This window comes from Zootoca vivipara, chromosome 14 (genome assembly GCF_965207765.1).
Source record: "Zootoca vivipara chromosome 14, rZooViv2.hap1.1, whole genome shotgun sequence".
Classification (NCBI taxonomy): Eukaryota; Metazoa; Chordata; class Lepidosauria; order Squamata; family Lacertidae; genus Zootoca; species Zootoca vivipara.
Genome location: NC_142597.1, coordinates 11584888 through 11612786, shown reverse-complemented (window position 1 = coordinate 11612786; position 27899 = coordinate 11584888). Strand labels below are relative to the sequence as shown.

General features: G+C 43.2%; 1 protein-coding gene across 2 annotated transcripts in view; it reads left to right on the top strand.

Annotated features, from left to right (window-relative positions):
- The first annotated feature begins 4063 nt into the window (after nt 1-4063).
- DBNL (drebrin like) overlaps nt 4064-27899 on the top strand; it is a 40658-nt gene continuing 16822 nt past the window's right edge. For both annotated transcript variants that reach the window (XM_035139347.3, XM_035139346.3), the window contains exons 1-6: nt 4064-4201; nt 11332-11387; nt 15276-15388; nt 17902-17976; nt 21150-21296; nt 26001-26078. In XM_035139347.3, coding sequence (XP_034995238.1) covers nt 4119-4201; nt 11332-11387; nt 15276-15388; nt 17902-17976; nt 21150-21296; nt 26001-26078 — 552 coding nt within the window. In that variant the 5' untranslated portion in view covers nt 4064-4118. The remainder of the gene's footprint in view (nt 4202-11331; nt 11388-15275; nt 15389-17901; nt 17977-21149; nt 21297-26000; nt 26079-27899) is intronic.

Genomic DNA, 27899 nt, shown 5'->3' with positions numbered 1-27899 from the left:
AGATGCAGTAATATGTTGCATATCCCAACTTCCCTTTTTCATAGTTGCACCAGAAGTACACAGGGCAAATGAATTGAACATTATGACTAACTGAATGAAAGGGGTTGGGGAATTCAGGGGTGCTTTATCATATATCAGCTAAATTTAGGGTGGGGAAAACTGGCCAATCACCAAAAAAAAAGCTCAACAAGTAACTTTGGCCTCTTTTTTAAAATAAAGTTTTGCCCCAGGCGCTGCCAGGGGTTGCTACACCGCTGGATTAAACTAACCCCTTTCCAGACCCGGGCACTTGCGTGACATACTTGACACACTAATATGTTGCGACACACTGTTTGGAAAGCTCTGCCCTAGACCAACTGTGTATTATTAATGAGCAATGTGTGGCATTTTAATCTTTGGTTATTACTATGCTTTGGTTATTACTATGCTTGCCACGAATTACTATACTGCAGTGTGGAGTGCTTCTGCCCTTTTCCAGGATACTCCATTTCATATCCGCATCCTGGTGTTTCATTACCCCACCCCACCCTGTCAGACAATCAGCAATCCATGCTACTGAACATGTTCGGGCCCAGAGTGCTTTAAATGTATGTTGCGGGTGTGACCAAAGGAACCACCAGCTGTGTCTTGCACAACCGGAACTTGTAACCATTCCGAGAGGGTCCAACTTGAATAAACTATTGGAGGGGTGAGCTCTGCCCTGCATAATCCATCACATGATGTGGCACATGCACACCATTTGAATGGCAATGCCCATCAGCTTTGGATGTTTGTGTGTGTGTGTCCCCCTCAAATATTTTATCGGGGTGCGGGTGGGGTGAAGGGACCTTGGCGCTTAGGAGTTGGCTCCTATGTAGACATAAAAGCTATACCAAAAACGGTAAGAAATGTTATTTTATTATAGCTGCCAGATTTGACAAAGCACCAACATGGCAGTGTAACCATGGATAAAACCTCCACCCCACATTAGAGGCGTAATTTGGGATGATTTATTTGGAAAGTGGCTCCCATTACTGCAATGGAATAGCTCAGTGGGTGGAGTGTAAATCTCTTAATCTCAGGATCATGACTCTCCCCCCCCCCCCCGGGTGAAAGGGGCTAGAATGCTAGATGACCCACATGGTCCCTTACAACTCTTAAAATTCTTTGATTCCTTAACTACACAGAGGCCACCAGAAACAAAGCTCAACCTCCAGTTACAAGGGCTTGCTTTGCTTTGCGGCTCGATTATAATTTGCCGCCTGAAAAAGAAAAGATACTGTAAAACCAAACCCTAAGGACACCGCTTCCGCTTGGCTTGAATTATGTCCAAATATTTATTTTTCTCGTAGGGGAAGGAAAAGGAAAACAAAAACACACATAAACTGCAACCATGGAGAAAAAATATTTTGGGAAACTGAAACCCCCCCCCCCATGGATCAAGCTCAAAATGGAATACTTACAACACTCCGATGCAATGAGGTTGAGGGCCAGTTTTTTCATAGGTGGTGGACCTGTAAAAGGGTAAAAGAGTACGGGTACATACTGGGAAATAATTCATAATGAATTGGAAAAATAAATAAATAAATAAAAGCAAAAAGCAAAAACAAAAAAACCCCAGAGTCCTTTTCGTTGGGGATAATTTTATTACATTTGTTTGCATACATCCATATACATTTCCATCCTTAATTCAGGCTTTGTTCTTGTTTAGTCGTTTAGTCGTGTCCGACTCTTCGTGACCCCATGGACCATAGCACGCCAGGCACTTCTGTCTTGCACTGCCTCCCGCAGTTTGGTCAAACTCATGTTCGTAGCTTCGAGAACACTGCCCAACCATCTCGTCCTCTGTCGTCCCCTTCTCCTTGTGCCCTCAATCTTTCCCAACATCAGGGTCTTTTCCAGGAAGTCTTCTCTTCTCATGAGGTGGCCAAAGTATTGGAGCCTCAGCTTCAGGATCTGTCCTTCCAGTGAGCACTCAGGGCTGTTTTCCTTCAGAATGGATAGGTTTGATCTTCTTGCAGTCCATGGGACTCTCAAGAGTCTCCTCCAGCACCATAATTCAAAAGCATCAATTCTTCGGTGATCAGCCTTCTTTATGGTCCAGCTCTCACTTCCATACATCACTACTGGGAAAACCATAGCTTTAACTATACGGACCTTTGTCGGCAAGGTGATGTCTCTGCTTTTTAAGATGCTGTCTAGGTTTGTCATTGCTTTTCTCCCAAAAAGCAGGCGTCTTTTAATTTCGTGACTGCTGTCACCATCTGCAGTGATCAAGGAGCCCAAGAAAGTAAAATATCTCACTGCCTCCATTTCTTCCCCTTCTATTTGCCAGGAGGTGATGGGACCAGTGGCCATGATCTTGGTTTTTTTGATGTTGAGCTTCAGACCATATTTTGCGCTCTCCTCTTTCACCCTCATTAAAAGCAAAATAAGAAAATTCCTTCAGTAGCACCTTAAAGACCAACTAAGTTTATATTTTGGTATGAGCTTTCGTGTGCATGCACACTTCTTCAGATTCTGAAGATTCTGAAGATTCTGAAGATTCTGAAGATTCTGAAGAAGTGTGCATGCACACGAAAGCTCATACCAAAATATAAACTTAGTTGGTCTTTAAGGTGCTACTGAAGGAATTTTCTTATTTTGCTTCGACTCAGACCAACACGGCTACCTACCTGTAACTAGAACCCTCATTAAAAGGTTCTTTAATTCCTCCTCACTTTCTGCCATCAAGGTTGTGTCATCTGCATATCTGAGGTTGTTGATATTTCTTCCGGCAATCTTAATTCAGGCTAAGCCTAAGAATAAGCAAATACATAAGAGAAAACAAATTTACATAACCACTTAATCTCTTTCCCACCACCAATAATCCATGTTTGTTGTGTTTAATTATCAAACCTTAAAAATTCTAAACCTTTATTTGACTTCTGTCTACCACCTCAATTTGAGTCAATTTTCCCTTTCCTTAACTGCCTTCTTTACATATTGTCCTTTGGGGGGGGGCGGGGAATAATTCAGATGCAAATTCCTAGGTGTCAAAAAAGGTTATTTATGTATGCCACTACTGCAGCCTGTTGTTTTGTTAGCCCCAAAATGGAAAACAAGCAAGGTCTCAACAAAAAAAAAATGGCAACGTTAAGTTGACAGAATATGCGCAGCTTGCGGACCTGACATATAGAATAAGAGAACAAGAACATAGGTTTAGAGAAGATTGGGAAATGCTTATTGAATGTATGGGGGGAAATTGTGTACACCTGAAAACGTTGGCAGCATTAAGATAAATTCAACAGCGTAAATAAGTTTTGATGGATGCGATAATGGAATACTGAATAGTTTAGTTTATGTAAAATATGCAGGGATTTATGTTATGCAAAATGAACCATGGAAAGAGAGGGAAAGTCATTGATATTTTAAGTATGATTTCCAAACCCCCCACCCCGATGTATAGTTTATGTAAAAGAACATTGTCAAAAGATCAACACGTTGGCAGGTTTTGATTGAGCTTCAGTGTGCAAATAGGATAATTGTATAAAACAAAATTTACAGTAAGTCAAATAATATGGAGAAAGTAAAGTTTAAGCGCGCATTCAAGGAATTTAAATCGGGAATGCAAGGGGAAAATCTGAGAGGTCTTGACACATTTAATCACGAATGGATGTACAAAGCAACCTTTAGTTAAAGAATAACCGTTTATTTTTTATTTCTCATTCTGCGTGCAATATCTTTTGTGCCCTGCTGCTATAAAGTTTTCAATCAACAAAGCACTCAAAAGCAAAAAAGAAGAATATATTTTAAGGACGTTTAAATAGGTATTCTAAATTGTAGAGCAGAATATTTAATAAAAGTTAATAAATATTAATATTTTAATATTTAAAACTTTTTTTTTTTTAAAAAAACCCCTCAAATTGGAATAATTTAGGTCTCCCAACCCGAGAGCTCCAGGCGGCGCACTGAAGCCGGCAAGGAGCCGGCGCCGACCTGCCCGCCTCCTGGGCCGTCCCCGCCCCACTGAAGCGGCGGCGGCGGCGGCAGGTCTCCCTTTTCCGAGCGCCAGGCCAGGCGGAGCCGGAAGCCGACCGAGCCTGAGCCAGCAGCGGCTGAGGAGAGTGAAGGGAGGCGGCGGCGGCTCCTCTTTCCTCATGGCGCTGAACCTGAGCCGGAACGGGAAGGCGCTGCAGGAGGCCTACGAGCAGGTCGTGGCGTCGGCCAGCCCCACGGACTGGTGAGTCGCCCCTTCCCTTCGCCGGGGACCCTCGCCGGCTGCACCCCACCCGGCGCTGGGCTGACGGGAGGGCTGCCTCGCTGCTTGGCGCCGGGCCTGCGAGGCGGCGTGGGGATGGGAGGATGGCGGGCCTGGGGGGGGGTGTGAGGCGGGAGGATGGGGCGCACGTGAAACGGGGTGGCTGTTGTTGTTGCTGTCGGGGGGTGTCTTGGGCAGAGGGAGGCACGGGTGGGGCTGCCTAGGTCGCGGCTCCCTGGGGCTCTGCAACCACACAAGGGGCCGGGCACCCACACCTTCCGGCACGTGGGGCTCAGGTGGGGCTGGCTAGGTTGCGGCTCCCCGGGGGGGCGGGCACCCACACATTCCGGCGCTGCACGGCACCCAACGCCCACTGGCACCCACGATCGCGGTTTCCAAGCAGTGGCACCCCTGGCATCCATGGCGTGGGGCCGGGCGACGCGAGCCTCGGGCTGTGGGTGCAGGGAGGAGTTGGGTGCAACTCTGCACGCCAGGAAGGGCGTGGTGGGAGAAGGAGAGAGGAAGGTAAGATCGTGCAAGATCGTGGTTTTTCTTTTTCTTTTTTTGGGGTGTGCAATTAAGCACAGAAGGGAGCTGGAAATTTATACACCGCTCACTTGGGAGGGGGACAACAACACCCCCCCCCAAAGGGAAGATGGAACAATACGGTACTATAGTGTGGCATGGCATTGTGGGTGCTGCAGGGAGGTTGCAGGGTGTGGGGTGGGGCAAGTGAGACGCATGGGCTGGTGCCTTTGGAGTGGGGAGTGGCAGCGGGGAAGGGTTTAGCCTCCGCAGGGATTATTGGTTTGGGGATGGTGTCCTTCGGAGAATGGGTGAGGAGCTGGCCAGGGCTTGACCTATGTGAAAACTCCAGAGATGCTAAAGGTGAAAGGACCCCTGGATGGTTAAGTCTGGTTAAAGGCAACTATGGGGTTGTGGCACTCATCTCGCTTTCAAGCGAGGGAGCCGCAGACAGCTTTCCAGGTCATGTGGCCAGCATGACTTAACCGCTTCTGGCGCAACACAACACCTTGACGGAAACCAGAGCACACAGAAACGCCATTTTCCTTCCCGCCACAGTGGTGCCTATTTATCTACTTGCACTTTGACGTGCTTTGGAACTGCTTGGTTTGCAGGAGCTGGGACAGAGCAATGGGAGCTCACCCTGCGCGTGGGAAGCCCAAGAGATGCTGTAGCATGTGGTGACAGGCTAGAAGATGGGGCGGATATAGCCTAAGGCTGTGGGGAGATGCAGGTTTGCACAGAAATAGGTGAGAGAGAGTGAGGAGCATGTGGCTTGCGTACCCGGAGGGTGCCTTGCCTTGCATCTACAAGATCAATAGCTGCCTGCACCTGTTTCTTCTCCTTAATTATCCCAGCTTTTTATTAGTCCTTTAGAGCAGTGCTCCCCAACCTTTTTATCGCTGCGGACCAGTCAACGTTTGATCATTTTACCGCGGCCCGCTGAGGGGGGACGTTGATTGTTTATATTTTATTTAGATTGTTTTGATTTAATAATTATAATTTAATTGTATTTAAATGTTTCTTGGGCGACCCAGTACCAATTGATCCACGGTTGAGGACCACTGCTTTAGAGGATTAGGCCTAGAGCACGCATTCCCAAACTGCGGCCCTCCAGATGTTTTGCCCTACAACTCCCATGATCCCTAGCTAACAGGATCAGTGGTCAGGGATGATGGGAATTGTAGTCCCAAACATCTGGAGGGCCGAGGTTTGGGGATGCCTGGCCTAGAGGGAGATGGTGAGCAAATGCCAAAGCAGTGGTGAGAGTGACAAAGGAGAGGGACATTCAGGTATAGGTGCCCACTGATGCCCCACCCCTCAAAATCTGCAGTTGATCCTGTTCTTAAGTAGAGATGTAAAATTTCCGAAAATTTTGAAGCTTGGGGGGAAAAAAACCCGTTTCCCCCCCGGGGTTTTTCAGAAAAAAACCTGAAATTTTCAGAAATATTGAAAACAATGCTACATTAGCACTTCATTTTTCTTTTCCAGATTGAAAGTCATTCTGTTACTTTAGAAACATAAAATATAACTATGGATAATTTTAATGGGCATAAAATGATCACAACTAGCATATTAAAAATATAGTGTATCCAAACAGGAACTGAAATTTAACTTGTCATTCATCACTGTTTGCAATGCAACATGCTTACTCCCATGTTTTGCCCATGAGACCTTATGTATTTCCTCACACTGATGTGTGTGGTCTGTTAACCACTTTAGCTACTACTATATGCTTAAATTATTTTATTTCACTTTTTAAAGACTGTTTTACAGCATTTAATGTTTAAAATATTTTCATTTCTTTTTTTCTTTCATAACACTTCTCTGATTGCCACAACAACACATATACTTTAAGGCCCTTTTTGTTGCTCTATATTTTCTTCCAGTGCTTTGAGGCCTAGTGAAGAGGAACAGAACCAATGCATACCACATGTATGCATAAACAAAACTGAAACCTTTTTCTTTTCTGGTGACAACAGCACCTCCTAAAGGAAGAAATGTATCTTGTTCTTGCATTGGAGAGTTCAGTTTGTAACCTAGGACTTGCTTGTCCTCACAGAAATTTGAATACAGTAATCTGATACCATACATATTATTAAAAAATGATTTATAAAATATTTGAAACCCTTATCTTAAAATATTTTATTCATCATGTTAAAATAAAACATTCCATAATCTATTTTTTATTTTTTCAATTTTTCAGAAAAAAACAAGCCTTCAGGGAAAAAATTGGGGGAAACCGTTTTTCCCCGAATTTTTCTGGGTTTCCCCCCGGGCCTTCACATCTCTATTCTTAGGGTACATTATGCAATTGCTGATCTTCTAACAAAGTTACTTGCCCCTCGGGTCAGCTTCTATACCTGAGGGCAGGAAAGTGGCCAGTGAAACTCCAGTTTAAAAAACCAACAAACTGGGGGAGCCTGGAAATTACAGGCCAGTTAGCTTTACATCTGTCCTGGGGAAACTGGCAGAAAGTATTGCTCAGGCATCCCCAAACTTCGGCCCTCCAGATGTTTCAGACTACAATTCCCATCATCCCTGAGCACTGGTCCTGTTAGCTAGGGATCATGGGAGTTGTAGGCCAAAACATCTGGAGGGCAGCAGTTTGGGGATGCCTGGTATTGCTCAAGATAAAATAAGCAAGCATATAGAAGAACACGCTTTACTGAAGCAGAACCAGCATGGCTTTGGTAAGATCAAGTTCTGTCTCTTCAACTTACTAGAGTTATTTGTGAATGTTACCAAGCATATAGAAAGAGTTGGTAGGTTTGACAATAGTGTATTTGGACTTTCTAACTGTGTTTCTCTGAAAATAAGCCACCGTCTTATATTAACTTTTCCTCAAAAAAACACATTATGGCTTATTTTCAGGGGATGCCTTATTTCCCCCCCCTCCTCTCCTCCTCCTGCCGCGGCTGGCATTGCTGCTGCGCCTATCACTATGTCTTATTTTCGGGGTATGGCTTATATTCCTTGAATGCTTAAAAATCCTGCTATGGCTTATTTTATGACTACGTCTTAAAATGGGGGAAACAGGATACTTACCGGTACCCAAAGGCTACTTAGTAAGCTTAGAAGTCGTGGAATAAGAAGAGGGGTCTGTTTGTGGATCAAGAATTGGTTAAGTAACCAGAACCAGAGAGTAGGAATAAATGGATACATCTCTAAATGGAGAGATGTAGGAAGTAGGGTGAGCAGTGAGGCGGCCAAGTTTGTTGATGATGCTAGTTTGTTCAGGCCTTTTAAAGCAAAAAGATATTGTGCAGATGGCTAACCTGATCCAAAACACTCACCCACCCCACTCACCCACAAAACAAAGACCACCACAGCCAACCACAAATGAACAACCATACCCTAGGCCAATCCCAACATCTCTCACCACCAAAGGAACACAAGCGAACAGCAGAGAACCTTCACAAGCAACGCTGACAAAAAACCCCACATATATTAAGTTAAATAGAAACATCGTCACCCGACCCCACCCATCTTTACCCCATCTACCTCTTTTCCCCTTTTCTTCCCAATGTCTCAACAAATGAAACTGATTTGTAAAAATGTTATGAGAGACATTGCACATATTTTTGTAAATCAAGAAAATCTTTAATAAAAAAGGGGTTATCCTAGCTGAGCAGTTTCCAAAATTGGCCACTTATGACCAAGTGAAGATGTGGCCAAGTTAAAAATATGACTTTCGAGCCATCTGGCCCCCAAATGGGCAACTAGGCATTCTGTTTTGTCAACTGTACCCCTGGTTTAAGGAGGTATTTGAGGCCTAGCTTATGTATCTTGAGTTTGTAACACTGAGTGAGTGAACGGGAAAATAAAATCTTAATTTCATATATATGTTTATGGGATCTCAGCTGGTGGTGACTGACCAGGAATGAGACCTTGGGGATATTGTGGAGAGCTCTGTGAAAATGTTGCCCTAATGAAAAAAGGCAAATTCTATGCTAGGGATCACTAGGAAAGGAATTGGAAATAAAACTGCTGATACAGTGCAAATCTATGGTATAACTGCATTTGGAAATACAATACTGTGTTCTGTTCTGATCGCCTCACCTCAGAGTGGATAGTTGGAAAAGGTTCAGAAAAGGGCAACCCAGATGTTCAAGGGGGTGGAACAACTCCCCTATGAGGAAAGGTTACAGCATCTGGGGCATTTTAGAGAAAAGGCTAGCAAGAACTGACATGATGGAAGTCTTTAAAATTATGCATGGCACTGAGGAAGTGGATAGAGAGAAGTTTTCCTCTAATAGCATTATAGCTCATGGACATGCAATGAAGCTGAATGTTGGAAGATTCGGGACAGCTTTTTTAAAAGTACTTTTTAATGCAGTGCATAGTTAAACTACGGGAGGCAGTGATGACCTCCAACTTGGATGGCTTTCAAAGATGGTTGGGTAAATTCATGGAGGGTAAGGCTCTCCGTGGCTCCTAGCCATGAAGGCTAGCAGCATCCGTGGCCAGAGGCACTAATGCCAGTTGCTGGAAACCACAGAGAGGCAGAGTAATCTTGTGCTCGGGTCCTCTTTGCGGGTTTTCTAGCAGGATCTGGTTGGTCACTGTGAGAGCAGGATGCCGGGCTGGATGGACCATTTGTTTGAAACTAAGTGAGGTTATGCCTGTTTTCTTTGTCCACGGAGTTTTCTTGGCAAGGATACTGGAGTGGCTTGCCAGTTCCTTCTCCAGGTGGATCATGTTTAGTCAGAACTCTCCACTATGACCTGTCCATCTTGGGTGGCCCTGCATGGCATAGCTCATAGCTTCTCTGAGTTATTCAAGCCCCTTCGCCACGACAAGGCATTGATCCATGAATTGATGCTTTTGAATTATGGTGCTGGAGGAGACTCTTGAGAGTCCCATGGACTGCAAGAAGATCAAACCTATCCATTCTGAAGGAAATCAGCCCTGAGTGCTCACTGGAAGGACAGATCGCGAAGCTGAGGCTCCAATACTTTGGCCACCTCATGAGAAGAGAAGAATCCTTGGAAAAGACCCTGATGTTGGGAAAGATGGAGGGCACTAGGAGAAGGGGACGACAGAGGACGAGATGGTTGGACAGTGTTCTCGAAGCTACGAACATGAGTTTGACCAAACTGCGGGAGGCAGTGCAAGACAGGAGTGCCTGGCGTGCTATGGTCCATGGGGTCACAAAGAGCCGGACACGACTAAACGACTAAACAACAAGAAGTGAGGTTATGAAGCAGGTGAAGACTTGGGTTGAGGCTGTGCCACAATGTGATGTGGCCGGACAAAAGGCAATTCTATTTCACTCGCAGTTGGGTGCAAGCCCCTTGAGGCTGTTCCAAGTCAGCAATGCAGAGGATTTCTGCTGTTCAAGATTAGAATTCCATCTTTTTTTCTAGCCTTGCTAGAAAGCTTCTGTCATGCGCAGTTGGCTTTCTAAAGGGACTTGCTCTGTGTTTAATATAAATTGCAGTGCAGCACAGTTGCAGTTGAATTATGGCTGAGAATTGATAACGCCATGTGCATATAAGCATACAGTCCATTGCTGTCTGAGAATTATTTGCAAACAATATAAATCAAAGCAAAAAAAACCCCACACGCAAACAAAAGCATGTGCTTTGTACATTTTTTTAATGTTTGTGGTGGGCACATTTTTTAAATGTTTGTGGTGGGGAGGGACCTGCTGACAAACCAAGTAACTTCTGAGGTAGATTGTCTGGTGTAATGTGTTCAGTAACACAGGATGCAGGACTGGGAAAGGTCAGACCGCTTGAGCCTCATCGGAAGGTAGCTGTTACTTCGTATATGAGTGCCTTTAAGAGCTGCACAGCAGGAAGAAATGAAGTGTGTGGCGCTTTACCCTTTGAATTTTTGCCTGCAATGCTGAGAGCTGCTGAGAGCACACGAATCCTGTCAGAAAATGTGCAAGTCCTGCATGGGAGCATCTTGTAGCTATACAGTGGGATGTTGCCCTGGCCATGTCTATAGTCACAGTCTTAGGTCTGGTTCACACAAGCGCCAGGTGTGTAGTTCATCCATGTGTTGGGGTGCAGGAGTAAGCCTGCAAGTGAGAACTGGCAACAGGTCATGCACTGGCCTTTAGATGTCCAAAGCTGCTGTGTCAGGCAGTTCAGACGCCCCCCGCGGTAACTACACAGGATGGGTGGCATAAAAGTTTTGTTTGGAATTACACATGGTGAGGAGATGCAGTAATAACACTGAATAGGAAATCATCATCATCATGTATTTAATTTGCACTCCATCTTTCTACCAAATGGTACCCAAGGTGACTGTAAACTGTGGCAGTGCTAGAGAAGTGGGGATTTGTCAGGAGGAGGTAAGAAAGGTATGAGGCAGAGAGGTGATGGAGTAGTGGAAATGATGCAAGGAAATGCAGATCCACAACTGGAATAGGTCTGAAACCAGGGATCAACTTGAGATGGGGTGATAATGAGTTTGTGATTGAATGGAGTGCTTTGCCAGAACCTTAAAGACAAAATAAATTTATTTATTTTCATGAGCTTTCATGGAGTGGAATCCTCTTCATCAGATACATGAAATGTTATCCTGAGTTAAGCAGTTCCCTTTAATCTCATCCTTTGCCTTGTTGTTTTCAGGGCTCTGTTTACCTATGAGGGTAATAGCAATGACCTGAGAGTGGCTGGAACAGGAGGTGAGTGCATTTTGAGAAGTGTACTTTTTACTATATAAGTGGCCTGGGGATTTTATTTTTGTGTTTGTCTGTGTTCCTGTGTTTATAGAGAAGATTGCATTTATTTCTAGAGGAGTGTCTGCTTGACAAGCCGCTTTCTGTTACTCAAATGCAACTTGCCCTGTGGCCCAGTTAGTCTTATCTCTCTTGACATTGTTCTAAAAGCATCTCCCTTTTCTGCATGCACCATGAAAAGACCAGTTTCTTGAGTATTTTGTCTGTTTTTGCTCATTCAGAAACAAGCAGGATTTTGGGAAGTGTTCAGTAAAATGGAGCGTGGGAGGCAAAGTGGAACGACACCTCCATTCTGTCAAGGAAAGGGAAGCAAGATATCTCGAGCGTGTGTTTTCAATACAATGTGGAAGTGAAGCACTGAGGTTAATAGTTTACATGGCCATTTTGAAAATAAATTAAACCTTTGTGTAGTGCTTCAGTATCTGAAACAGAAACTCCAGAGGAAGAAAGTTAACTGCTAGGCAGAATGCCTGCCTTAAGATTAAATACAGTATGTGAGGAATTCTGTATAAAATGGCAATTTCAAACAACTTAACTCCCTGGCAAGCACACTCATTTTTCAGCAATGCCTGCAAAGAAACCTTAAAGTAATAGTGAGGAGGCAGGCTAGGATATGTTTTTGCATCTTTTCTCTCGCCGTAAAGGGATCAATTGTCAAAACAGTGTAGATGTCCAAAGTTAAAACATTTCTGTTGCTGGTGAAATTTTCACTTCTCTTCCCAATACTTATGCCCTGCGGCATGAATTACATGCAGTAGTGGAGGTTAAGGAAGCCTATCTGCATTGCCATGATTTATGAATTTGTAATCCATGGTTTGTCATCAGCTAGCAAATCCAGTTGGTTCAGCCTGGGTTTGCAAGCTGTGGCATACTTAAAAGCATTCAGGCTCCACCCCCCCAATATTTATTATTGTAGTTTATTTCATTTATTGTAAATTATAGTCATGGGAGAGTTAAAGTTAAAAGTTAGCTGCCTTTCGATTAGTTAAAATATAAGTTTAGAAGAGAGTAAGGCTGTAAACCTATCCGTACTTAGTAAGCCCCATTGTATTTAGTGGGACGTACTTCTGAGTAAGTGCCTCCAGGGACCCAGGTGGCGCTGTGGTTAAACCACTGAGCCTAGGGCTTGCTGATCAGAAGGTCGGCGGTTCGAATCCCTGTGATGGGGTGAGCTCCCGTTGCTTGGTCCCAGCTCCTGCTAACCTAGCAGTTCGAAAGCACGTCAAAATGCAAGTAGATAAATAGGAACCGCTACAGCGGGAAGGTCAACGGCGTTTCCATGTGCTGCTCTGGTTTGCCAGAAGCGGCTTTGTCATGCTGGCCACATGACCTGGAAGCTATATGCCAGCTCTCTCGGCCAATAATGCGAGATGAGTGCGCAACCCCAGAGTCGGTCACAACTGGACCTAATGGTCAGGGGTCCCTTTACCTTTACTTCTGAGTAGACAGGGAAACCAAAAGCAAATACATTTCTAAATCACAATTTGCTCAGTGTTTTCAAGCCATGATGTGGATTCTAAACTATGGTTAGGGCTAAGCCATGTTTTGGTTATGTCTGAACCAAGTCAGAGTTAGGCTTTCAAGTCAATAACTCTTGATGGTTCCAATAAAAAAAGTTTCATTTGTCTGAGACCAGTCTTTCTTGTGCTTTTAATAGGTGTGTGGGAAATAGAATGATGGAAGGTGCACTTTCTTCATTAGTGACTGTTTTATCTATCATAAAGCTTCAAGGACAGAAGCAATTTTCCTTCTGTCTAGCGATGAAGGGCAGAGACTACAGTTCCTGGAAATCTTAATAGGAAGGCAGTAGAAAAGGAGAAGCTCCATGTTGAAGACAGCTCATCTAAAACCTCTTCTCCTTCAGCTGTAGAAAAAGGGAAGCAGCTGAATAGCTTGCTTGACTTGGGGTGGGGGGTGGATTTGATGGATGAGAAAGAATTAAAGTTCAGCTGTGGTCTGGGCCTGAGAAGTTAGCTTCTTCAGATTTGACCTGTGTTTTGAGATGACTGGTTCCTACATAAGGGAATTAAAATATGTGTCTGTCAAAAGAAAACAGCTTTAAGAGGAACCTGTTACAGTACTGTTAAATTAAAAAGTTTCTCAAATAAATGGTAGCATATCTGATGATGAGGGCATAAGGAGCACTTCTTGGAAAAGTGAACTTTGCCTTCGAAATTGTTGCAGCAGCAAAATTGCAGGGGCAAATTATGAGTGGATAGACTTGCATTCTGAAGTGTCAATGGAACATGTTTTTGCTTTGTTCAGTGTAATTGCTGTTCAGGGCACAGAATCTCCATCTTGACCCTATGCTTTTCTAAGGGTTCAACTCCTGAGATCACTTAAACTGGCAGTAAGTCCTATTGAACATGGTGAGACTTGCTTCTGCCAAGCTCTGCAATGCAAAGATGCACACACTCCAGGTTCTGAGAAAATGCGAATGCACAAATAATAGAAACCATCCAAATAGGTAGAAGGTGTGCTTTCTTGCTCTAAACTTTTTGTTAGTGGTGAGAATTGGCAGGCTTAGTGCTGAGAGAGAATAGGACAGGGTGGTGTTGGAAGTAAAAGGGCAAGATCCTGCACCTCCTGAAGCGTGTCCTTAACTATGTTCTGGATTGTAGTGTTTTGCCCAATCTCCAAAGTATCTACAGTATAACTGTTAGATTCTGCTTCTGAGCTGAGTTCCCCAAGCATTCTGCAAGAATTCTGGGGAAACAGCAGGATCCTAAATGTCTTCATGCTTTCAGCTAATGTGCTTCCTGAATATTTTATGGTGGAGTAATATTTCTAGAGACGAATGTTCTGTCCTTCCTCAGTGGTTCAATTTACCAACAATGTTCCTTTGGTTACCTTGGAACTTGTATTTGCTCTTCCGATAGCAGCTTTCATATTGGCTTATTATTCTGGTAGAAATCCATAGGAGATAGTGACTCTGTTATCTTTTGTTTTCATTGTATGCTGAAAAGAGCTAAGGAAACAACATAATTTATGATTCCTAATACCATTGTTCTATCAAATTTATGTGACGGTCTGGCCTCTGAGCAATTCTTGACCCAGCAGGGAGTCCATTGTGACCCATAAAGCAGTTTTTTGCTCAACCATGCCTGCTTGTCAATATGGTGACATCACCTACACCACCTGTCAATCATCTGTGGTCATTTCTTTGTTTCTGCGTTGCTGCAGCAATGTCCGGTGTTGATTGCCCTTTCTGCTGCAAAAGAATGAGCCTTACTTTTTCAGCCGTGTGAGGTAGATTAGGCTGAGAGAGACTGGTTTATTTTTGGTATCTTCCTGTGAGGTTTGTAATTGAACAGGGATTTGGAGCAGAGTTTCCCATGTCCAAATCCCAACATTTTGTCTGCTACATTACCTCTGCATGTTGTAGAGGGCCAATTGTGTTAGTAGGTTTATATAAACAAAGGCTAGGCTCCAAATAACCATGGAACTAGTTTTGTGTATCCAATGGGCTTTAGACTTGGGCTTTCTTGAATAGAGGTCGCCCTAAATGCTGCATATCAAGCATTTTGAAACTGAATGGAGTTTCGAAAGCTTCAGTGAGGGCAGTTTTGTGAGCTACATGGGGACCAGCTTTTCACAGCAAAAAAGAGAAAGAAGCTACGCATTTCACTGCACTAATGGAAGTATGAGCAGTCTTAATGCGTGACATTGTATTTCAGCCCCTACCTTTATAAACACTTTGAGCTAATGGATGTTACCCCTTGTGCAGTTTGGTTTAATCTTTGTCCTGTCCTTGCATACTGGATTTTGCTGACAAAGTTCATTGGTTGCTTTGACTTTTACCTGTTACTCTTCTTGTCAAACAATACTATACAGATGGTGGCCTGGAGGAGATGGTGGAAGAGCTCAATAGTGGGAAAGTGATGTATGCTTTCTGCAGAGTGAAAGATCCGAACTCCGGCTTGCCTAAATATGTGCTCATCAATTGGGTATGTGGAATATGGTTCTGTTTGGCTATGGAAGTTAGGGGATGTATCCTACGTTATGAAAAAGATGAAGCCCTTTCACAGTAAAGCACCAGTGTTAGAAAGTCCAACACCTAGTTCCCAGCTGTATCACACGTACCAATGCGGCTGTTCAAGTGCAACCCTAATCGAGGGTCTTTCCTCCTTCCCCTCATGCACAGAGATCAGTACCAATCCTAGTTTGTGACTGTTGTTTGCAGATTGTCCAAACAGACTCTCTTTTTTTGTGCCTGCCTGCAAATGAATGTTTGGTCCTCCTTTGCAGGCAAGTGTGCTTGCTTGTGTGAAACATGGCTTGCCACAAATAGGGAACTGGAAATGTCTAATCTCCATGTGCAAGGGGAGGAGAGAGCACCCAGCATTTGCCTCGATGATGAAAAAGGCTCCAACACGGGCTGCAATCCTGTGCAAATTTATCTGTGATGTTAGTCCTATTTTAACTTAACTTTCTTAACAAAGATGTATAAAATCAAATGTTTTAATCACAGTCACTTTATATAATAATAATAATAAAAATTATTTATACCCCGCCCTCCCCAGCCAAGGCTGGGCTCAGGGCGGCTAACAATGGATATAAAACAGCTGATTGAATTACAACATAAGAACAAAATTAAATAAACATTAAAATTTATATATATATATATATATATATATATATATATACACACACACACACACACACACACACACACACACATATATATACACACACACACACACATACACACACATATATACACACACCCCGTGTTTTTCTGTGTATAAGACTAGGTTTTTCCCCTTAAAAATAATGTAAAAAATTAGGGGGGCGTCTTATACTCTGGGCCATCTCCCTTCGTTTTCTTAAATCTGAGTCCCCCAAAATAGGGGGTGTCTTATACATGGTGGGCGTCTTATAGACGGAAAAATACGGTGGGGGGGGAGAGAGAGAGAGAGAAAGAATTTAAAATATAAGCATTCAATTTATATTGCCAAGTGGGGCCTTGCAAAGCTGCTGCAAATTCTCTGCACAAATGTTAAGGAAACTTCAGTGAAAGAGCAAACAGCTGACTAGAAGGAAAACAAGATAGCAGAAAGTGGGGCAGAAGTTGCAGGAAGTATGATCAGCCTTATGGAAACTGCCAGCCACTACCACTAAGACTTCTCTGGAAAAAACACATTAATATGAAATGTGTAGATGATGTCATAAACTAGGTTTTGCTTTTTTCAGTTTACTTATATTGATAATTGGGGTGTTTAGGTTAACATTTAGATTGGCAGAAATTATTAACTAAAAGTGTTTCATTAACATTTTAATCTGAGAATTTAGTGATATTTAGAAGTCAGGCTTTCCAAACTTTCCACCTTTTTCGACTCCTAGTTCAGACAGCTTTGCATCCTTTTCACCCCATTCTTCCTGGTCCACAGTCGAGGAGCTGGATCTCGTAATGATAAATGGCTCTCTTAGAATAGTTAACATAAACAGTTTGTAGAGAAGTGCCATTGGAGTCCAGTCCCTTCAGTAATTCTGGTCAAACTTCAATGTCTATACTAGGACAACAGCTTTATTAGACCAGCCAAAATCTCACAAAATAGTTTTAAAACTTCCTAGTGCACAGTTTCCCAAGCTTCTCAGTTCATGGACCCCTTGATCAGTTTATAAAGTTATCATCAACCCCAAACCAAATTCTTAGGAGCATAGATGAAATGATGCCAAAAATATCAATATATAATCAACATTTATTAACCATAAATTACCATTGCTAAGAGTCATAACTTGAAAAAATAAAGTACAACTAAAATAAAAAAGTAAAAGTGCACATGTATACATTTCCCCCCCAGTAAAGCAGCATGGTCTGAGAAAACTGTTGTATTACAGAATCATTAAGTACAGAGGTTCCTCATTGGCAAGAGGGGAGCTCTTTGTACATGAGCATATTCTTTATTTATGAGGCTTGTGATTCTCATTAATTTTTTGCACTGTATCTTGCAAACTTCCTTTCTACCTCAGGCCCTTTTTGACCCTATTCACAGTCCCATAGACTCCAGGGTGTCAATCTCAACTGCAGTACTTGGGGAAACATAGTGCTAGATGATAAACCAAGTAGGATGGAGGTGAAAAAAACCATGCCTGCTGTTGAAGCCATGGCATTTGTGTCCGGTCATGTCCTCAAGATGGAATGCCACAAGAGGCACAAGACTCATGGAAAGGAGGCTCTGTTAGATGATATTCTGGTTTCGGTTTACACCAAGACCTGTGGAGAAGAAGGAACATAAAATGATTTATCAGCAACTCCCCCCCACCCCCAAAAGCTCCCTGGAAATATAAAATCCAGCTGTTATCCAAGTCTGTCTCCATGTGTGTTCAAACTGTTTCTTTCCTCCTCCCATCTTCAATTGCCAGTTGGCAACTCTGTTGGAGTAAAGTAAATAACCCTTGATATGTGGTGTGCCCCCCCCAACTCCCCACTTAAGCTCCTCATGTTTTCTTTCCATAGTTTGGTGAAGGCGTTAATGATGTGAGAAAGGGAGCCTGCGCCAACCATGTCAGCTCTGTAGCAAACTTCCTAAAGGTATTTAATCTTCAGTTTTATTTCCCATCGTTGCCTTTCCTTTCAGCTGAACGCCCTCCCATATTAATGGCTCTGTGGTCAGGTTGTATCAGGAGTTTGGGGCGTGTGGACTTCTGTGCTCCCTGAGTGGTAGGAGGTTTTGTGGGGTGACCTCCTATGAGTCACTTTTGGGGTGGGGGAGAGCACCGAAGGACTTAACAGTGCTCTGTAATTCCCGATTAGAAATCAAGGAGTAGGGAATAGGCAGCTCCCAGACAGGCAGTGCTAGTCTTGAAACCTAATTGGACCCCAGCTGCAAAGTAGATGGAACTATAATCTGACCTGGCAGCAGGGTGGATTTGATTTAAATCAAACTGATTTAAATCACGATTTAAATCACGATTTAAATCACTAGTCAGTAAGGCTTGATTTAAATCATAGTTGATTTAAATCATAAAGACTAATTCTTGCTGGTATAACTTTAATATGCAAGTAGATGAAGATTTTTAGAATAACAACTTTTCATATTAGTTTTTTTTATCCCCAGTTTAATAGGTTAATCATTCATATTTGGACAACTTTACTGTTGTACTTAGGAAGGAGAAAAATAATCATTACCTTAATAATAACAATTTAAATAGATTTATTCAACTGAAACAATAACATTTCAGCAAATGTTATTTGCTTAAACAAACATCCATGTTTGTTAACTAATTTGGCTAAACAAAAACAAAATATATATATTTTAAGAAACATAGACTGTCAGCCCAGCCTACACATGAAAAACTTAAATACTGTCCACTCCAAACAATCAGAAAAATATTGTTTCTATTCTATTCACTGAACTTCTTGAAACTTAGCACTGAAGGGATTGCTTCTGTATTCATAGGTTTGTAGAACAATAGGATTAAGGTCTTTTTCTCAACTCTGTTCATGTTATAACATTTTTGCTGTGAAGTAGAGGCATGTGATCTCTGTTGAGTCAAATTCAGTTTTGAGAACTGCAAAAGTAAACCAAGCACCTGTGATAATATCTTGTAGGCAGAGAAACTGCCCAATAATCTTACAAAAACCTCTGGAAGAGCATGACATTGTGAATGGATTAATGGAATTTATTTACCCCCAAAATTAAACATATACAACCTTATACTACATAATTAAAAAACTAATCTTTATTTCATGATGGAATAACCTTTGGATGGTAATATGTTTTCCTCAAAAAGCATTTTATTAAAAAAAATCCAATTTAAATCAAAAAAATCAATTTAAATCAAAAAAATCCGATTTAAATCAAAAAAATCCGATTTTTTTTAATTTTTTTAAAAAAATCATTGATTTTTATCCACCCTGCCTGGCAGCACTGCTCTTGCAACTTGGAATTAGGGTTGCCAGCCTCAGTAGAGGACAGGATTCCTGTGCCTTTAATTGCCCTGCTCTCTTTTGAGTCTGGAAACCTTAAAGAGAAACCAGCAGACCCTTTGCTTGGAAATTTAACAAAGGGTCTGCTGGTTTCTCTTTAAGGTTTCCAGACTCAAAAGAGAGCAAGGCAATTAAAGGCACAGAAGTCCTGTCCTCTATTGAGTCTGGCAACCCTACTTGGAATACCCACTAACCAGTCAGAAGGCATTCAGTAAGCAGTGAGCAGTATCAACCCATACCAGAGTGAACATCCTTCCTGCAGGACAGCAATCCTCCATATATTTCCCCATTATCACATCCACGCAATTTGGACTCCTTGAACCTTTCTTGTATTCACCTGTTTTTATTTTCTGACCCACATACAAAGCACTGGGGGTAGGGCAGGATTTATCCTTACATATTTTTCTCCTACAGCAGGAGTGGATTAGACCAAGGTTTTTAGTTAATTTATATGTCTGAGCCCAGTTGTGCCCCTACCCCCCGTTGTCTTATGCTCTGGTAACCTCTAGGTTAGATTACTGTGGTTTGTTATACATGGGACTGGCTCAAGAGATTATTCAGGAACTTCATCTGGTGCGGAATTCGGTGGCCAGGCGGAGCAAGATGGTTTGAGCATTTGACACCAATCCTGGCCCGTCTGCACTGGCTTCCAATTAGTTTCCAGACCCAATTCAAAGTGCTGGCTTTGACCTATAAAGCCTTAAACAGCTCACGACTACAATACCTCCAAATACATATCTGCACAAGATTGACATTTGTAGGAAATAGCTTCGAATGTAGTGAGGTTCTCAGACCATTACATACAGGCAACTCGCAATTTGCATTGGCTGGCTTCCTGGGTCTTCCTGCATCATGATTTTTGCCAGTGCCTGCTCTTGTGATTCACTTACCCCTGCTGAGCCGGCAGAGTTAACAGGGGTTGCATGAATCGAGAGAAGCATTGGCTGGCTTCGCGGTTTTTCAAACATTGTGATTTTTGCATAGCACACACAGAAATTGCCAGGTCAAAAATTACGAAACAGTTATCATTATATGGACTTCAAACGGTTTTGGATGATATAGCAATAACCCAGCCCTACTTTCATCGCCCAGCAGCTCACCTAAACCACAACTTGAACCTTCTGATTTCTCATCCCCAGTCTCTGCACAGTGCAGTCCTAGGGGATATGGGTGGTGGAGACTAAGAAATTTGCAGCTGAGTTATTGCTTATTGCCAGAAGTCAGGAATGCAAGATGAGATGGGGAGGCCGGACTGATTAAAACTCACACAGGAGAATGAATATATGGGAAATCTCGTTTGATGCTTACTTCAGCAGCGGTGGAAAAATTGGATGAAAGAAGAAAACATTTCAGTGATTGCAGGGGAAAGATCGGGATTATCATGGACTTTGAGTGACTATTTGGACTTTAGAACAAAGACGGCAGTAGACAGTTGCGAGAAAACCCCAATTTTTGAAGCATGGGAACTCCAAAATTTTATATGATTTGGCATAATATTTGGTTTAATTGATATGGATTTGTATAATTTGGAATAATGGATGTGATATAATTGTGTTTTAATTGGAAAATTAATAAAAATAGATTATATATATATAAAAAAGGAATGCAAGATGAGATTAAAACCACCGGGGGGGGGGGTCCTTTTGTGTTGGAACGTTCTGGTAGAAAATAGAGAGAGACCCCAGATTGCTCTTCGCTAGAGCAGGATTTAGTCTTGTGCTGACTGATGATGCTCTCCTGCCCTCTAGCTCTCCCTTCTCTGCATCTCATTTCAGGGTGCTCATGTGACAATAAATGCTCGGGCCGATGAGGATGTGGAGCCAGATACCATCACAGAGAAAGTGGCCAAGGCTTCGGGAGCAAACTACAACTTTCATAAAGAAGGCAGCAAGTTCCAGGAGGCAGGTCCTCAGACTCCAGTGGTGAGTTGCTCTGAGCTCTTGGTAGCATTGGTTGTGGCATACAGGAGGAGGAACATTGTGGTGAGTGGACTGGTTGGGCTGCTGAGAACTTATTGTTGGCACTTGAGCTAAAATAAATACCCTACACCAGGGGTCCCCAACCTGCGTCCCAGATGCGGCCCAATTGGCCTCCCAATCCGGCCCGCGACGACCCCCGCCGCCTGCTCTCATGGCGCGCAGCGCGGCGGCGCACTTTCAGATCGGAAAAAGCGCCAAAAATCGTTTGTGTGCATGCATATGGGCCTCTCCCAACCCAGAAGAGGTCATTTCCGGTGCACTTCCGGGTCGGAGGAGGCCCATACGCATGCGCACAAACGATTTTCGGCGATTTTTACGACCTGGAAGCACGCCACCGCTCCAGTAAGTGTGTGTGCGCATGCGCACGGGCGCGCACTCCCCCGCCCTCCTGCCCGCTGCGCGCACACTCCCCTACGATCGGCGCGGCGGGCACCGGCCCAAAGCCGGGTAAGTCTGGGGACCCCTGCCCTACACCGAAGGTTAATCGCAAGGCATAGTTTGTATGGCCTGTGCTGCTTCACAGAAGCAGCTTGTCTTGGAGCCTTAACTTAGGAGCTTGTGTTGCGAAGAGACAAGGGATTAAATTTTGTCGGTTTTTTAAAAAGACATTGGGGAATCTGGGGGCTCACAGTACCTCTGGCAGGCCCGCCACTTCCGTTCCAAGTCATTCCCAGTGAGAAGTGGGGGTCATGGAGAGGTTTTTGGAAGGTGTCCCAGGGAGAGCAGGCATAGGGAAGAGCTCTTTGCAAGGATGGAGTCTTCAAAAGCAATGCTTTAAATAATAATATTATTTTGTTTCAATAAGCATGCAAAAACAACAAACTGAAAGTGAAGAATAGCCATTCTACCATAAAGCCTGTACATAAAGGATATCCTGTATAAAGAAATCCCTAAGGTAGCATTTGTTGCAGAAGGTTTAAATGAGGCAACTGATTTATTAACGTAAGTGACAAAGAAAACCCACCCCGCATAGTCTCAAATCTCACCTTTTTAAAGCTTAGAGACCTCACAGGGCTATTTCCCAGCCTCTTGATAACGTTATTCAATGTAAAGTCAGCGCCCATTTTCCACTTAGCTGCTGCACGGTTGGAAATCTCAGCTGATAAAAATGCCACCAGGATTCATGCTTTCAAATGGTATCTGTGCTTGAGGAGGGGAGGCAGCCCTCGCCCTGCTGGATCAAGAGGGCAGAGTGGATCTAGTTTGGTGTGTATGAATTGTATGTGTGTTATGTTTGTGAGGCTGGGTTGAATGAGGGGGTGGATGGGGTATACATGAACGACTTGAAGGAATGCCTCCTCCCACATCGACCGGTTGTTAGTGCCATTGCCCTCTGTGGTTTGAGGGGCAGTGGTGCACAGGAGGGCTTTTTGTGTGGAATGCCTTTGCCTCTGATGTTTGCCCCCTGCCATTGTTGTTTGTTTTTTCGCCGTTGGTCAGGGTGCACTTCTTTACCCAGGCCTTTTGGCGGGTGTGTCCCTTCCTCCTGCGATGATGATGCTGTTTTGTCATTGGTGGGTTTTGTGTTTTCATGGGTGGGTTTGCATTTCATTTAAAAACGTTCCTTTTTAACCAGGCTTTGGTTGATTTGATTGACATCTTATGCCTTTTTAAAATGTGGCTTCTGGGAGTGGGGGTATTGGGTTGTTGTTGTTATTGTTATTATTATTATTATTAGGTATTTTGTAGTTTTATATTCTGATTTTATTCTGTGAACCATCCTGAGACTTGCGGGTATAAGGCTGTGTAGAAATTCAGTTGTTAATAATAATAATAATAATAATAATAGTGCAATCTTAATTTGTTTTAACTGTGACATTTTTGCAACACACTCTTTGGTGCAGAACAGGCTATACATACAAGTAATAAAAAATAAAATAAATGTGTGGGGCGGGGGTGGTGTTTTAAGTAGAGCAGGGGTCCCCAGACTACGGGCCCCGGGCCGGATGCGGCCCAATTGGCCTCCCAATCCTGCCCGCGACGACCCCCGCCGCCCGCTCTTGCGGTGTGGCGGCGATCTTCAAAATCGGGAAAAAATCGCCGGAAATCCTTTGTGCGCATGCGTATGGGCCTCTCCCGACCCAGAAGAGGTCATTTCCGGTGCACTTCGGGGCGGGGGAGGCCCATACGCATGCACACAAGCGATTTTCGGCGATTTTTTCCCAACCGCGTGCGTGTGCGCATGCGCACGGGCGCGCACTCCCCCGCCCTCCGGCCCGAAGCCCGGTAAGTCTGGGGACCCCTGAAGTAGAGTATCACCTTAATTTAAGAACACCCTCCATGTGCTCTCATTTTCTTAAGAATTTCTTAAGAATCTTAAAAAGAGAAATTGTGTGAGATAGAATGTGTGTTTGTAGGACGGTGTTAGTCTCACTTCCTACCCACATGCAACCTCTGACAACCACAAAGGAGACAATGCCTTCAGTGGGGGGTGGGGAGTCTCACCATTCCTGGTTTTAAGGAAAACTGGTAGTTTTCAGATCTCCAGAGAAATATAGACTGACACAACAAATTATACAAGAATACGTGGGGATCTGATAGGTAGCATAACCTTATTTACTGTATAGAATTGGTTGTGAAAATCACCTTTGTCAGAGATTATGTTTTCATAAAAATCCAAGGCTGTAACTTCAGACTGGTGGAATAAGGGTTGCTATCCTCTTCTTGAAGATGCAGGTGAATGTGCTATTGAGAATACAGTCATACCTCGGGTTAAGTAAGCTTCAGGTTGAGTACTTTCAATTTAAGTACTCCGCGGACCTGTCTGGAACGGATTAATCCACTTTCCATTACTTTCAATGGGAAAGTTCGCTTCAGGTTAAGTACACTTCAGGTTAAGTACGGGCTTCCAGAACCAATTAAGTACTTAACCTGAGGTACCACTGTAAGTGTAGAAAGATGCAGGAGAACATGGGATGCCTCCGGACCAATATCTTCAGTTCAGATACTCCTGTTACCTCAAGACTACCACTGGGGCAACCTATCTGTTTGCTGCAGCACAATCTGACTTTTCTCACTGAATTATCAAACTGAATAAATAATAGTGCAAATAGCTAATATTCCAGTAACACATTAGTTTGTTATTGGTATATTTTTGTTACAAAACTGTAGGAAGTGGACTTAGAAAAGACACACAAAAGAGGGCACATGGGAAGCCCCTGGAATTCAGTGTATTAGTATTCTTAAACTGGAACTCTGCCTCTCCCCCCCCCCTCTGATATGCTTCTAGATAGCTGCTGGCATGTTAACACCAGCAAGTCTTAATTAATTAGTCATAAAATCCTCTCTGTGGGAAACAGTGTGCACCTAGAGACCTTTCCTTCCACCTTTTTAGGGGGGGGGGCAGGGCAGGCATAAGTGCCCCATAATTCTTGCATCCCGGTCCTTTGTTGGAAAAATTCATGAGGAAGCTTTAAAATGTCAAATGCAATACATTCCTGAAAGGTCTGTCCTTGCATTTCGTTGACCAGGATTACCCTATGTATCCACATCACTCACTAGATGTTGGGAGCATTTAGCTATGCAATAATTAAGACATCAGGTTTAGGAAGCGCTTGGTCAATAGTAAATTGTCTTTTCTTCTCTGTTAGGTTTCTATTTGTAATATTTTTTGGAAGACTTTAGGTTTTAAAATTAATTGCCTGTTTTAATCAACTTCTCACATGCTCTCAGATTAATTTATTTAATATCTGGATGAGTTATTTTTGAGATTGTGTTTATAGGAGTTAAATTTGGCCTTCCATAAACTGTTTTGGAAGATGAAAGTGATTGTAAGGGGAAGAATGTGGGAATTAAGTAGAAATTTGCAAAAAGAAAATGGACATTTACCAATTTCAGTACCTGCATCCTAGAGAGAGTGAGAGTTTAACCTTTTGCTATGTGACTTCTGAATGGATCTGGATGCTGCTGCTGATCCTGTTTGGAGTTTACAACTGCCATTGCCCCACATGTGTGCTCTGAATCGGCCGCTGATATGACTGCTTGCATTTTTTAAAAAACCTTATTTGTACTGGAAGATTTGCAGAAAGCAAAGATACTTTTTCTTGATCATTGATCAGTGAAACATTTTCTGCTGCAAATATTTCCTTCCTCCTTTTCTTGCTCTTTTGAAGTTCTGTTGCCTCTTCCCCTTGAAAAATCTTATTCTCTGTTCTTTTCCTCTTTAGCAGCCACATTTTCACATCCTGGCAAGCCACTAACCATCATTTACTGTGAATGACCGTTGTGCTAATGCATACTCTTGAATTGTATTTGTTTGCAATATCTAACCAGTCAGATGGGTGGCATATAAATATTACGACTACTACTACTACTACTATTATTACTTTTTACTATGTAGATGGGCAGAGTGGCTAGGAAAATTACTTGGCCTTGTAATGCTTGCACTTTCCTGCGTAGGTGAGCTCACAGATGGGATTTAAAAAGTTACCTCCTTCCCCAAGACCTTTGCAGCCAGGGAATAGTCTCAATTTGAATGTCCTCTGTAATGGTTTGAGTAGAATATACGAAGTATTTTGTTAACACTTCCCAAATTCAGTATAATGCGGCTCTAAGAAGTGTAGACTTCGCAGCTTCCATGCATTTTGTTTAACAACTAAAAGCAACTAAGGATGTTTTTTTAAACTCTGTGATCCTCTTACACAACAGGGCTCAGTCTACCAGAAAACTAATGCCATGTCCGAGATCAAAAGAGTCAGCAAAGATAGCTTCTGGGCCAAAGCAGAGGTATGTACTTAATTTGAACAACTTCCATGTGGTTGAGATGCCTGTTTTTGCTGGGGTGGTCTTGCAGTTCCCTCATGTTTTCATTGCATGCTTTATCTCATTCCTTGCAAAGCAAAAGCAATTAGTTTCAAACCAGTGGAGCACAGTCTGTGTTTGTAACTAATCTGTATCAGAGAGGCTGTAAAGCGTTTTGGTTACATTTTCATTTATATTGGTGCTTCCTGCCCAAAGTATTTCCTGGCATTCGCAGAAAGGGTGTTGTGCCAGCAGTCCCTTTGCACTGGCTTTCTGTTCACTTTCAGGCACAATTAAAGCAGCTGGGTATGACCCATGGAGCCCTGAATGACTTAGACTCCATTAAAATCTCTGAGATCCACTCAAGGCACCCTCTCTTAATGACAACAACTCTTTGTCTGGTTCAGATCAAGAAGGTGAGAACAGCAGTAGGCTGTTCACTACTGACAGAACTCCCTTCTCAATGCAAATTCTCCAAAGTCCAAGCCCTGGACAATTTTCGGAACAACGATTTTCAGAGCGGTCTACTGAGCTAAGTTTTAACTTGGGCTTGGAGAGAGAAATCAAAATGTTGTGCAGATAAATTACAGTATCTGAGTGGTGGCTGAGGATGGAGCATTGTTATGTTTGTATGTCCTGAACCTTCAGGACATTATTTGTCCTACTGTGAAAGAGGCACGTTGAAGCACCTTCCAGGGGAGGGCCCTGGAAATAAAGAAAATACCATTCATGGTGGAGTTCTGTATTGCGCTGACCTCATAGAGCTGCACATGAGTTATTTGTAAGGTGCGTTAGAATAAGGAGTACAAGGTGATAAGTTGACTTGTCGGCATTAAAAATGGAAAAGAACTAAGGTGCAACCATTGAATACAACATAATTTTGAACCTCTAACATGGCCACCGAAGGCAAACTAGATGTTTCACCAAGGCAAGTGGCCCAGGCTGCCAGAAGAGGTATGGAAACGCCTAGCACAGGCATCCCCAAACTGCGGCCCTCCAGATGTTTTGGCCTACAACTCCCATGATCTCTAGCTAAGAGCACCAGTGGTCAGGGATGATAGGAATTGTAGTCCAAAACATCTGGAGGGCCAAAGTTTGGGGATGCCTGGCCTAGCACTTTCTTCTGCAATCCACTGTATTTCTGTGCCTGGTAGTGACGAAGGAAGGATCCCTCCTTTTCATCTAGCAGGCTAACAGCGAAGACAGAAATCACCCCATCCTTTCTCCAGCAAGACACAAAGCGGGTGAAGCTCTTTCCTCCAAATCAAGCATTGAAACCAAGAGGGCTTCCACCAGCCTGCTTTGTTACTACGCTAGACACCCACCAGGCGAACCTCTTGCACATCAAATATAGAAACATACTGGGCTTTTGCCAAAGGGACAGAACAGTCTGTTCCTTTACCACTAGCCCACTGCCGCTAGTTAGTGTAGGCCAGACTTTCCCAAACTTGGGTCTCCATCAGTTTTTGGACTGCAACTCCCATCATCCCCAGCTAGCAGGACCAGTGGTCAGGAATGATGGGAATTGTAGTCCAAAAACAAAACAAAACGTGATGGAGACTCAAGTTTGGGAAACCCTGGTGTAGACAATACTGAGCTGGATGGACCAATGGTCTGACTTGGTATAAGGCAAATTTTCATGTTCCTGTACTGGACAAGCAGGATGCGACTTCACCTCATGCACAGCTGCCATAGAAACCAGGCAGGCTAGTGGAGAAGGGATCGATAAATCCTTTTCTTTGTTTCTATGCTGGATGCACAAAAAGGTGAAGCCCGCATAAACAGCACAGAAACTCAGTGGGCTGG